The sequence below is a fragment of the Pediculus humanus genome, genomic scaffold, assembly GCF_000006295.1.
Source record: "Pediculus humanus corporis 1103172108286 genomic scaffold, whole genome shotgun sequence".
In the NCBI taxonomy this organism is placed as follows: Eukaryota; Metazoa; Arthropoda; class Insecta; order Psocodea; family Pediculidae; genus Pediculus; species Pediculus humanus.
Window position 1 is genome coordinate 80,766 of NW_002987855.1, and position 13,279 is coordinate 94,044.

At 26.7% G+C, this 13,279-nt stretch overlaps 1 protein-coding gene across 1 annotated transcript in view; it reads left to right on the forward strand.

Annotated features, from left to right (window-relative positions):
* Positions 1 to 204: 204 nt before the first annotated feature.
* Positions 205 to 13,279, forward strand: part of Phum_PHUM528520 (cAMP-dependent protein kinase catalytic subunit, putative) — a gene marked incomplete at both ends in the record, with an annotated part of 21,509 nt that continues 8,434 nt past the window's right edge. Inside the window, 5 exons of the mRNA XM_002431379.1 lie at positions 205 to 287; positions 3,561 to 3,672; positions 9,360 to 9,488; positions 10,091 to 10,244; positions 12,064 to 12,292. Of these exons, the coding sequence (XP_002431424.1) occupies positions 207 to 287; positions 3,561 to 3,672; positions 9,360 to 9,488; positions 10,091 to 10,244; positions 12,064 to 12,292 (705 nt within the window). The remainder of the gene's footprint in view (positions 288 to 3,560; positions 3,673 to 9,359; positions 9,489 to 10,090; positions 10,245 to 12,063; positions 12,293 to 13,279) is intronic.

A 13,279-nucleotide genomic window follows, 5' to 3' on the forward strand; every position in this document is an offset into this window, starting at 1 on the left:
AGAATTTTTTTTTTTTTTTTTTTTTGTAATTATCACATTTTCGTTTTAGTTAAAAGAGAATTAGTATTATTATTATTACATCATTTTTATTACTCTTAACGCGTGTGTGTGTGTGTGTGTTTTCGTATTGTAAACATCACGCACACACGCACGCTTTGTAAAATCATTATTATTATTATTTATTATTTATTTATTTATTTTCAGTATGCAGCTATACCGTACACAAACGCTGCCACGAATTCGTGTCATTTACTTGCCCTGGAGCTGACAAAGGAGCCGACTCCGATGTAAGTTTTTTTTTTAGTAAATACATCATCATCATGTTTACATTATTATTTGATTTGTTTGTTGGATTTTCCTCGGGTTTTGAATGGTGACAACAAAAGAAAAAAAAAAAATTTCTTAAAGAAAAGCGTAAGAATTTCCACCCCCCCCTTTTTCTTTTTTTCGCGTCCCATTTGATAGATCGATGATTATGTAAATAAGGAAAAAGAAAAAAAAAAAAAAATTTCATTCACATTCAGAGAATGACATCGTTAAAAAGAGAAACATACAACTATTTCCCCGCCCCCCCCTCCCCCTCCCCTCTTTTCGTCGTACGTTTCGATACATGTAGTGTAGAAATCATATAAATTGTAAATAAAAAAAAGAAAAAAAAGAAAAGAAGTAAACGTGAGGAGAAATGATAAATTATTCTTTTTTTAACTTTTTTTTTGAACGTTAAATTTCAAATGATGAAAATCGAATCGTTTAGGTTTTTGGATGAAAACCAAAGCAAAAAAAAAAAAAGAAAAGAAAAAAAGGTTTGAAATTTGACGTCATCAATTTATTTTATTTATTTTTATTCAATTTATCAATTTTTTTCGTTTTTTTCTCACTCGTGCAAATATTCACTTTCTCTCTCTCTCTCTTTCTCTCTCTCTCTCGGTCTCTTTGTGTATACTTTTACTTTTTCGTGAGATTTTTTTTTTTTTTTGTTTCAACGGCATCAAGCCAAAACGCACCTGAATAAAATGAAAAAATTTTCCCATCAATAAAAAAAAAAAAATGGAAATAAATGAGAATTTGGAATAGGTTCCCTGTTTTTTCAATTTTTTTTTTTTTTTGTCGAAATTTTTTTAAAATTTATAACACGAGCGTATATTTCATAAAATAATAATAATAATAATAATAAGTTTTATAAATTGATTGTTTATTTATTTATTATAAACTTTTTTCGAATTTAAATTTTAAAATTTTATGAAAAATTTAAAAATTATTTAAATTTATTTATTATTTTATTGAGTTTTGTTTTTTTTTTCAGTTATTATTATTATTATTATTAATTTTAACCGTTATAAATTTATATGATTTCTATAAAAATTTTCAAAATGGATCAATTGCTCCAATAAAAAAAAAAAAAAAAACTAAACAAAAACTATTATTATTATTATTGGTTTTATGATATTAAGGAAAAAGGCGGGCGTACTCGTATCGATATTTGATTGTTAGAGGAGGGGAAAAAGAAAATTATTGGCACAAATTTTCTTTTGAAACGAAAAACTTATAAAACCGTTAGTTACTATTAAATTTCCTTTTTTTTTTTTTTCTTTTGAAATTGCTGTCGTTAAATTTACGAATCGTTTAGCAAAAAAAAAAAAAAGAAAATCCGTCGAAATTTGCTCTGCGGCCACGTTTTTTTTTTTCGTACAAAAAAACAACGTCACGTTTTTATTTTTATATCGTTTACTCTTTTTTCTTTTTTTTCTTGCGTCCTTTTCTAATTTTTTTTTTTTTTTTTTTTGACAAAAATAGAATTTATTTTAAAATGTATTTTTTTCGAAGTGAATCAATTCGTTTATTAGCAGGTGCATTCACACCTGTTACATTTAATTGGTTTTTAAATGTAATGAGCGAATCGTTTGTGTCACAAAGTAATGTAAAAAGAATTTTTTTAAATTTAAATTTAAATTGAAATGAAAAGTAAGACGCACAATACGATACGATTGCAATGATCGCAAAGAGGTTTTAGAAAAATAGAATCTGCATATTTTAGGGATGGCAATAATAATAATAATAATAATAAGGGACGAACCTGGGAAATCGATAAACAAATTTAAAACGAAAAAAAAAAATTTTTAATTTTTTTTTTTTTTTTTAAATATTCTAAAAAAATTTTCCGCAAAAATATTGTCTCCGCGGTTAACGTTGGTTAGAACGTAATTAAAAACTTTTGTCGTCGGTCGTGAAAATAATAATAATAATAATAATAGGAATAGTCTCGGAGGGAATTGGCTTAGGTCAAAAAAAGGGGAGCAAAGTTTTTTTTTAAACTTTGCCTTTTTTTTTTTTTTTTCTCAACCCGGGGAGAAAAACAAAAAAAAAGGGGAAAATTCTCTACTTTTGCATCCGTTGTTTGTTGTTTTTGTTGTCGCGTAAAAAAAAAAAAAAAAAAAAAAAATTATTCAATTTAATAATGGAAGTTTCAACCTTTTCTCTCTCTCTCTCTCTCTCTCTTTTTTCTTAATAATACTAAAAAATTTTGAAACGTTTGATTCGATTCATTTTCCAACGTTTTAATAGAAAAAGTTGAAATGAATTCGAAGAGAAATTTTTAATAGTAAATTCGAATAAAAGGTCGAATAATAATAATAATAATAATAATAATAATAATTTAAATTCAACCTTTTTGTCCATTCATTCAATCAATCTGACTTTAATTGATAACGTGAAAGAAAAAAAAATTAAATTGAAAAAGAAAACGATTTGATTTGAAGAAAGAAAGAAAGAAAAAAAAAAGAAAAAATTTAAATTTTTCCTAAGGGCAAAAGAAAAGTTGAAAAGAAAAAGAAAATTTTCCTCTTAACATTGTTTCTTAAATAATAGAAATCCGTTAAAAAAAAAAAGAAAATTAGAAGGAAGAAAGTTATTTATAATAATAAAATGTTTTTTTACACAAATTTTGTAATAAAATTAAAAACGGAACCGGAAATGCAATTAATGCGCGCGTACTTCCGCCTATTTTGTATATAACGTGCCGAACCTTAAAACGACTTTTATTTTTGGTTGCATGAGAAAAACTAAAAAAAAAAAAAAAAAGGTTTATTTGCTTTTCTTATTTAAAACGCGTCTCTTCCCCTCCTCCCTCCTCCCGTCATCTCATCACCCAGAGTAAATCTCTTTCTTTGTGAAAAGTAAAAAAATTAAATTTTTGGATTTTCGAAACCTCAAAACGTCCGCGAACCGTTTTTTTTTTTTTTAAAGAACCTGAAATCTCTTATTTTATTTTATTTTTTACAAGACTCGGGGTTTATAAAATTAATTTAAATGTTGAAAACGAAAAACGTTGTTCGTTGCGGTTTTTCTCTTTTTATCTTTGTAAGGGAACCTCGAGTTTTTTTTTTTTTTTTTTTTTGCTTATTCGGGGGGTTAAATAAATATTTGAATGGTAAAACCAATTATGACGTCACTAATTAGATGACTAATCGGACTAAAACTTTGAAAAAAAAAAAACGTACCTGAAAAAATGGCGACGAAATTTTTTTTTTTTTTAATTTTTCGATTTTTTTTTTTTTTTTTAGGATTCCAGGACGAAACACAGGTTCAAAGTTCACACGTATTCTAGTCCGACGTTCTGTGATCATTGTGGGTCTTTGCTTTATGGAGTCATACATCAAGGAATGCAATGCGAAGGTAAATATATTTTTTTTTTCTTTCGATTTAATTCGAGTTGGAATTCGACTCAAAGGAAAAAAAGGAAAATTTCAAATCACTTTTCCATAAAAAAAGGGGGGGGGAAACTATTTTATTTTACTTTTATTTTTTCGATGAATTTAATTTACTAAATGGAATAAATAATTGTCTCGCTGTAAAATGAGCCTAAAGATTTCCTCTCTCCTGCAGATAAATAATAAAAATAAAGGAAAGGAGTGAGTGAGATGGGGGAGGGAAGAAGGGGGGGAGGGGGAGGTAAGTGGAGGGAAAAAAAAGGAAAATTGTTTGCGGGCGCCAGTCGCTATTTTTATTTTTTTTGTTTGTTTTTGTTTTCCTCGTGGGAAGATTTTTATACGAAAAGTATAATAAACTTTTTTTTTTTTTTTTTTTTTTTTACAATTTTTTCGTGTTGTTGTTGTTGTTTTGATCGTCGTCTGCTTTGCTTTCCTTTCCTTTGTTTCCCCTTCGTATTTTTCCAACCGGTTGTTTTTGTTTTTATTGGTGTCTTATCGACATATAAATCATGATTGATTTTTTTTATCGATTATTGATGATCGATTTGTAAATCGATTAAATCGGAAAAGAATCGATATTATTTACTTTTTGTTTTTTTTTTTTTTTCGAATAATTTAATTTGAGGTTAAGAAATTTCAAAGGGTTTTGTAATAATAATAATAATAATGATTCGGCACGTGGGATAAATTTTAATAATATTTGAGGCGCCATTTTTGAAATTTAATGACATTTTTTTTTTTTTTTTTTGGTTTCGTAAAAAATTGTTTTTTTTTTTTTAGAAATCGTTTTAAAAATAATTTGACCGTTAAATTTGTCAGAAAAAAAGTTGATTTATTATTATTATTTATTTATTTATTTTTTTTGTGCTGTGAATTCTTGGAGAGAAAAAAAAAAAAAAAAAGAAAGAAAAAAAATATTCTAAATGACGGTTGGGAAATCGTAAGAGAGTCATTTTTTTTTTTTTTTTTTTGCTTTTCCCAAACGGTTAAAATTATGATATCGAATTCGAATCGAAATATATCGAACGGCGATTCGATTTAAAATCATTTCATTCGTTTCCTTTTTTTTTTTTAATTTTTATGTTTTACACGTTTCGTGTTAAAAAATAATTTTCTCCACGACGAATTTTACTGGTTACGAGTTTCTTCAAAGATTCTTGTACACACTTTTATTTAAATCATATGTATCGTGTCGTTTATTTTTTCATTTTGTCAGACTACGTAAATAAAACAGATGAATGTGAAATTCTTCGACTGCTTCCACGACGACTCGTTTCACTAACAACAACAACAACAAGAACACGAAGCGAAAAATTTTCTATATATATTTTATTTGGTCGTTTTTGGTTTTGTTCGTCTTCAAACGTTTTCATTTGATTTTATTAATTTTTTTTGTTTGGGGGTGGTGGGGAGTTAATTATTTAAATTGTGCCTTTTTTTTAGAAATTTCAAGTTCGTAAAATTTCGCTTTTTGGGGAGGGGAAAAAAAACAAGAAAATAATGATAATTCAGTCAGGGCATATGATTGATTAAATGCTTTAAAATGTAAATGTTAATGTTTACCTTTGAAACGTGATAAATTTTTTTTTTTCTTTTTTTTTGTTATTTTTACGACTTTAATTGATTACAATCATAAAAAAAAAAAAAAAAAGAATTTTTTTCTTCTTGAATGTGATCTCTCTCACTTTGATCGAATTTCAATCGTTATTTAATTAATATTATACGGGTTATTAAATTGGGAGGAAGGGGGAGGTGCGAAGGGCGGTGGCGGAAGCGGAAATCGAACTCAAACGTAAATAAATCGAAAAAACCGAAATTTAAAATGTTAATCTTTTGTTATTTATTTTTTGCGGAGACTAATAAAAATTTTTCCGAATAAAAGAATGAATGAATGAATGAATGAAAGGAAGAAAGGAAAGAAGGAATGAAAGGAGCTGGAGGAGATTTTTACCGTCAATAATAATTAATATCAATGACTCTTTGACGACGATTAACGGGGTAAATAAATAATTAAACGCACACGTCGAATTTTAAATAATAATAATAATAATAAATTTCGAATTTTATTTTATTTATTTTTTTTTTTTTTGTCTACTGCGACGACTTAATGTAATACAACTAATTAGTAGAATTAATATTTATTTTCATTCACAAATTTTAATTCGCGGGTGGTGGAGAAAAAGAGAGGAAAAATAAATAAATAAATAATTAAATAATTTAAAGAAATCTTTTTTTTTTAAGGGGGGGTTTTTACAAAATGGCGGACGACGAATGGATTTTTTTTTTTTGGTTTTGATTCGAGAGTTGTTTAATTTAAGTTTACTATTCCCGTGGGAACGTGATAAATAATTTATTTTTTCTTTTATTTGCGATCGTGAATATATGGACGTGCGTACGTGTGTGCGTGCGTGTGCGTATAAATGCACGCGTTTAAATCCCCCGAAAGGATTTATTGATAATTTTTAAAAGAAAACGATTTCGAATCTGGAGTAGTATGGATAAATGGCGCATTTCGTGTTTTTCAAAAATTCATTTTTGTTACCAGAAAAAAGTAGACGACACCTGATTCATACGATAAGATTTATTATTATATTATACCCGAGTTTTCTGGGACAGTTTTCCCCCCGCCCCCCCCCCTCATTTATTAATAATGTATAGCTTACGGTTTATGTATATACGTATAAAAATTGACATTAAAAAAAAAAAAAAAAAAACAGATGTTGTCGCTTTTTTTCTTCTTAAAGGAAAAATACAAAAAAAAAAGTTTCTCTCTCTCTCTCTCTCCCCCTCTCTCTCTCTTTCTCTCTTCTCTTCTTTGGATTTGGAAAATTCAAAACGTCTCCATTATTTTTATTTATTTTTTTTAATTTTGAGTAGTAGTAGTAGTAGTAAAGGTAGGAGACTGACTTTATTGGATTTTTTAAAAACCAGAGAGAGGGAGGTGGAGGGGGGAGGAAGGGAAAAGTAATAATGGTACACGTATAAACAAATTGAAAATAAAATATGAAATTTTTTGCATTTAGTTTCCAGTTGTTTCATGACCCGTAAATACAAAGTCGTCGTAAATTTGATGCGCTTTTCCCTTTTTATTTATTTATTTATTTATGAATGCACTTTGTCGGAATTTTTGTAATTTTAAATTTTAAAAATTTTCCGGTAGGAGGAAAATAAAGCTCAAAACCGGATGTAAAAATAAAAATTTTCATCCGGGGATTTAGTTTTTTTTTTTTTTTTTTTTGGTTGCACGTAAAATTACATTTTTTAACCTATTTTTTATTTTAATTTCTTTTTTTTTTTTTTTTTTTTGACTTTTATTGATGATTTTTCATTATTTTTCTTCATTTCTTTGAAAATATCGAAAATTCTAGAAAAGATACGAGTTTAAATTGATTTTTTTTTTCGACAAATTATTAACGAGATAATTTCAATGTTAAAATGATAAAGGAAAATTGCGGAAAATCACTTCGCTTTGCACAAAAATTTCCCAATTTTTTTTTTTAATTTTTTTTGGTTGAGTGGAAAAAAAGTAAACAAAAAATTTAAAAAAAAAGAGTAAAAAATAAAAATGGAGGAGAATGAGGATGGAAAAAAAAGAAAATTATTTTTTTGTCGAGTAATAAAATTATTTTTGCGGGTAAGAGAGGACGCATTAAAAATAAAAGACACGCAACAAACGGATGAGGAAAATAAAAAACTTGAAGGCACACAAAAAGCAAGCGACGTAAAAAAAAAAAAATGCGAGAGAGAAAAAGAGAGAGAAATTGAATTAAAAGGCTTTAACGGAAATAAATTGAAGAAAATTGTAGAAAAAAAAAAAAAAAAAATTGAATTTAAAATAGGTGGCCGGGTAGGCGGAGGGGAGCGTGGGAGAAAAAAAAGAGGACCGATAGTAAATAAAAAAAAAAAAAAAGAAAGAAAAGGGAAAACGAAAAATTTTTTTTTTTTTTTAATTTCAGGTACGGGAAATTTATATTTTCTTCATTTTTTTTTTTTTTTATTCTGAATTTTGAATCATTAATAATAATTAAGAATGGAATCGATATTTAATGGAAAAAGAAAATTATTAATTATAAATTATTTATTAATTAAAAATTTATTAATTTAATTAACGACGACGTTCGTTTTATTTAATTTTTATCTCAAAATGTGTGTATTGTTTCGTCCTTCAGATTTATTATTATTATTATTATTATTATTTCCATTATAAGTACTTTACTATTGTTATTATTATTATTATTATTAAACAATATTCCCATTATAAAACGATATAAAACGACGCGTTGTTGTTGTTGTAATTATTATTGTTTATTATACGATCAAATGAATCAATCGATCGATTCGATTAATTATCGCGAGAAACGTACATTGAAATTATTATTGTCGAAAAACAAAAGAAAAAAATTTTTTTTTTGAAATTTTCCGATATTTTCCGATTAATCGGATTTAATGATGTTTTTTTTTTTTTGTATGGAAGAGAGAATAAGAGAAACAATTATATTTATTTATTTTTTTTCAATTTATTTGTTTTTGACGCCACCTAAATGTAAAAACGCAAAAAAAAGGAAAAATAAAAGGAAAATAAAAGGAAAATAAATAAAAAGTAAAAAAAATTTCAAGATGGGTCAAGTGTTATGTCGGTTGACAAATATTTTAACTCTCCGACCGTCGAAAGCTCTCACTTTTATAAAAAAACAAAAAAATTTTCCGAGAAAACCCGCTAGGAAATTAACTATTTAGATTTTTTTTTAAATAATGGATTATGATGGATAATTCGATCGATCGTTCGTTCAAAGGGTAAAAAAATCTCGTATTATTATTATTATTATTAATTTACTCGATAACAATATTTATTAATCCGATGAAAATTTAATTATTTAAATGAGATATCACAAAGTGTTCAATTAATAAAAAAAAAAAAAAGAAAAAATGTTTTTAATTACAATTTTATTAATATCAGAATAGATTTTCTTCAATTTCTTTCTCTTTTTTTTCATTTATTTATTTTGCAAAGGTGATAATTTGACAATGGATAGATCAATTAATCAATTTTATTAATTAATTTTTATCGATTCGATCAATTTATTAATTAATAATATGTGGGAAAATTTTCTTTTTTTAATAAAGTTTTCGAAAATGATGGGAAGAGGAAATAGTTTAGAAGGAAAATTTTTTAAAAGGAAGAAAGAAACGCCGTAAAATTATTGAACTTTGTGATTGATCCATTAATTTTGGACAAAGGACAAAAAAGGAAAAATAATAATAATATTTATATAGTAACGAATCGGACGAGTAAAATGTTAACAAAAAAGTTACGAAATTTTTTTTTTTTTTTTTTTTGTCGAAAATAATCAAAATATTGCATCATTAATACGCCCACTATTATAAGTATCAAAAAAAAAAAAAAAAATTTAAATCCTTCTTCGTTTTGAAATTAACTTCCGTTGATTGAAGACGACAACTTCCGGTGTGTCTTCTCACAAGAAAAACGAACGAAATGATTTCTTATCTCTATTATTTATTTCATTCAATTTTTTTCGATCGTTTTTTTCGGTTTTTTTTTTCAATTTACTTGGAAAATTATATGGCATAAAAAATTATTATTATTATTATTATTATTATTATTATTATTATTATTATTATTATTACTTTCAGCATGCGACATGAACGTTCACAAAAGATGCGAGGAAAGCGTTCCAAATTTATGCGGTTGCGATCACACAGAAAGGCGAGGCCGAATCGAACTTAAAATCGATTGCGTGGGAAATAAATTGACAGTCGAGGGTGAGTTTTTAAAACACAAAAAAAAAAAAAAATTTATAAACATTTGGGGTGTATTTGCACGTGTGATAAGGTACTGTTGTGTTAGGCGACACGTGGAAAAACTTTGAAATAATGGAACAGTTTTATTATTATAAAATATAACGTAATCTTTTCACTCTTTTATGGGCCCCCCATTTTCCATATATTTGTTTGTTTTATTATTATTATTATTGTTGTTTTAAATATTTTTCAAACGTCATTAAGAGGGCTCCCAGTTGACGGGCGGCTAAAGGCTTTACACGAATTTTAGCTTTAGGAAAAAGACAAAAAAAAAAAAAAAGAAATTTTTAGTCAAAGGGAAAAATTTTCCGAAAACTTCCTTGTTTCAATATGGCCGCGATACAAGAAAAAATTTTCTTTCTTTCACATAATAAATTTATTACGTAATTTTTTTTTTATATATTTAAGTTACGTTGTTTTTATCGATTCGTCGTCTGCTTTATTATCGTCTCTTAACCCTTTTTTATTTTGAAAACAAACGAAGAAGAGAAAAAAGAGATTTTCATTCGTTTATTAAAATGTTTTTTTTTTGTTTTTTTTTTTTTTTTTTTTTTTTTAATCAGTCAAACAGGGTAAAAATTTAATTCCAATGGATCCAAACGGGTTATCGGATCCTTACGTCAAATTGAAATTGATTCCCGATTCGGACAACATAAAGAGAAAAACGAAAACCATAAAAGCGTGCCTGAATCCCGTTTGGAACGAAACCATCGTTTTGTAAGTAATCGAATTTTAAACTTTTTTTTTTTTTTATTATTATTATTTTTTTCTTTTATGTTTTTATTTGTGTTCTGAAACGATGTTTCTCCCCCTCCTCCTCCCCCTCTCTCTCCCCCTTTCTCTCTCCCTCTCTCTCTCTCTCTCTGTCTACACCATATCTCTTTTCAACATATACTTACATTATGCATTATGAAAAAAAGAAAAAATCAAGTGCAAGCAAGTAGGATTTAAAAATTTATGACGTCATTTTTTTTTTTTTTTTTATTATGAAGTTGTTGTTTGCGCGTGAAAAGCGTTTGAGACGGTAAATTGTTTTTTTTTTTTTTTTAATAAAAAAAAAGGGGGGAAAGCGGGGAAAAGGAAAAGCTGATGATGATGGTCAAAAAAAATAAATTGAAATAACATCACGTTTAAATGAAAACTCGTGAAATTTTGACGTTGTTTTCATTTTTTTAAAAAAATGAAGTTTACTAGAAAAATAATTAAAAGTAAATATATTCGGCGGAAATGAATGTGAAATTTTTTTGAAAAACGCTTTTCTTTTTTTTCTTTTATTTATGGTTTATTTATCCCCCTCTCTTTCTCTTTTTAAGTTTTTCCCGCTTTTCCGATTTTTTTTTCTCCTTTTTTTTTACTTGTCGCATTTTTTTATTTTAGCTTTAAATCAAAAAAAATTTTTTTTTTTTCTACGGCTTATTTTGGGCAACGGAAATTTTTCATTTTCAATTTTGACCTTTTTCTCTCGTTTTTTTTTTTTTTTATGTTGTTTGGAAATTTTTAAGAGAGACAAAAAGTGGAAGAGAGAGAGAAAGGGAGAGATAGAGAGAGACAGGTTATTTAACAACAACAAAAAAAAAAAAAAAAAAAAAAGGTGAAAATTCAATAACTTTAAAAGTTAAAAAAAAAAAAGGTTTCGACCCTGGTTTCCCGAGTTTTTTTTTTTTTTTACTTTACTTTACGCCTTTTAAAACCTTTTTTTTTTGTTGTTGTCCGTCCTTTCCTTTCCTTTATTTAGTCAAAGGTTTTTTTTTTTTAATATTTTATTATTATTATTATTATTATTGTACGAGTAAAGAAATTTTTTTTTTTTCGGTTCATTAATCGTTAAAAATTTATCCGAGTGAATTAGAAACAAGAAAAAAAAAAAAAGAAAACATTTTTTTCTTTTGTAACAATTTAATTAGTTGATGATGATGATGATGATGATGATGATGATGTAGATGTAGAGAAGTAAAAACGAAAATTCGGGGGAAAAAAATAATAGAAAAAGAGAGGGGAGCGGGGGCAGGGGGGAGGGAGGAGGGGAAATGATGGCGAAAATCTCTCGTGAGAAAATAAAAATAATTAAAAATAATACATTTTCTTTTTTTCGTTTAATTAATTTTTCGCGTTAAAAAAAAAAAATGACCGAACCTTTTTTCTTCGAATTTTTTTTTTTTTTTTTTTTTTTTTTTTATTCTCTCGAATGTTTACAACCGAATCGAAAGTTTTTTTTTTTTTTCCCTCCACATTTTTAATGAGTCTTAAATACATTATAAATTAGAGTAATTAAAAAGTAAATTGGAGGAGTAATTAAATAATTTTCAATTTGAATGCTTTTCCGTTTTGTTTTTTTTTTTTGTTTCACGGACTTTTCTTTTCTTTGTTTAATTTTCCCTTTTTTTCCTTTTTTTGGATATCCTAAATTTCAAAAAAAAGGGAAATGGTTGTTTGGGAACGTAAATAACATAATCGCGATCGATTAAATCTCCTTTTCTTGTCCGAATAATCGATGATGATAATAAGTCCTTTTTTTTTTTTTTGCATTAAATTCCAGTGATCTTAAAGCAGAAGACAAAGATCGAAGATTGTTGATCGAAGTATGGGATTGGGACAGAACGTCGAGAAACGATTTTATGGGTTCTCTCTCGTTTGGAATATCGGAATTGATAAAAGAACCTGTAGACGGATGGTACAAATTGCTTACGCAAGAAGAAGGAGAATTTTACAATGTTCCGGTTCCGGCGGAAGGAGTTGATTTAGCTCAACTCAAACCTAATTTGAGAGTGAGTATTCACCATTTTTCTTTTTTTTTTTTTTTTTTTTTTTGTAAAGTCGAAGTTGTTTTGCTAAAAAAAAAAAACCGGATATCCTTCCTGTAAGACGAGTTATCGATCGATCTATCGAAAAAAAAAGCGTGGGAAAAGAATTTTTTTTCTTGTCATTGATTTCCGCTAGATCGATGAATCGAATAAAATCAAAATTCGTTTCCTATTAATAAAGTATCGTAATTATTATCGTTTTAATAGGTTTTCGTTATTTTATAATTATTTTATTTTATTTATTTATTTACTTAATGTGAAAACATTTTTGAAATTAATAAAATTTTATTTAATTTGGAAAAGGTGAAATAAAATAAAATTTAATAACCACGACAGAAAAATTAAAATTTTAGAAATTAACGTTCGAGATTATTAAAGGGAAGGTGGGGGAAAGGTGGGTGAGGTGTGGGGAGTTATTCGTTTACCAATTTTCAATTAAATAAAAGAGAGAGAGGGAGAAAATATTTACTTCCGGTTTATTCCGGTGAAATTCCTTTCTATTTCCGGTCAGTTATTTTTCGTTATTTTAATTATAAAGTTTTTTTTTTTTTTCGGAATCGACTCGAATATAATTCGAAAGTTGGTTTTCGGTTTGTTTTCCCGAAATTAAGAGGAGAAATTTGGGTTTTCCCGCCCCCCAAAAATAATTTCAGTCGGATTCGAGATGAAATCGCGAGCTTTTATTAAAAAAAAAAAAAAAAAAAAGAAAATTTCTGTAGTCGAATTTCAGGAGGCCCCTCTTTCTCTCTCCATATCTCTCTTTCTCTCTCTGATGTATTTCTATTTACTCAAAAAGGAAAATTTAATTACGTTTTCTTTTTTAATAATGATTGTTTTCATTCGAATTACTCGGTTCTAAGATTTCAAATTTACTTTTCTAAAAAAAAAAAAAAAAAAAAAAAAAAACAAATGAAAATTAAGTTACGATGTTGATGATGATAATAATTAGAG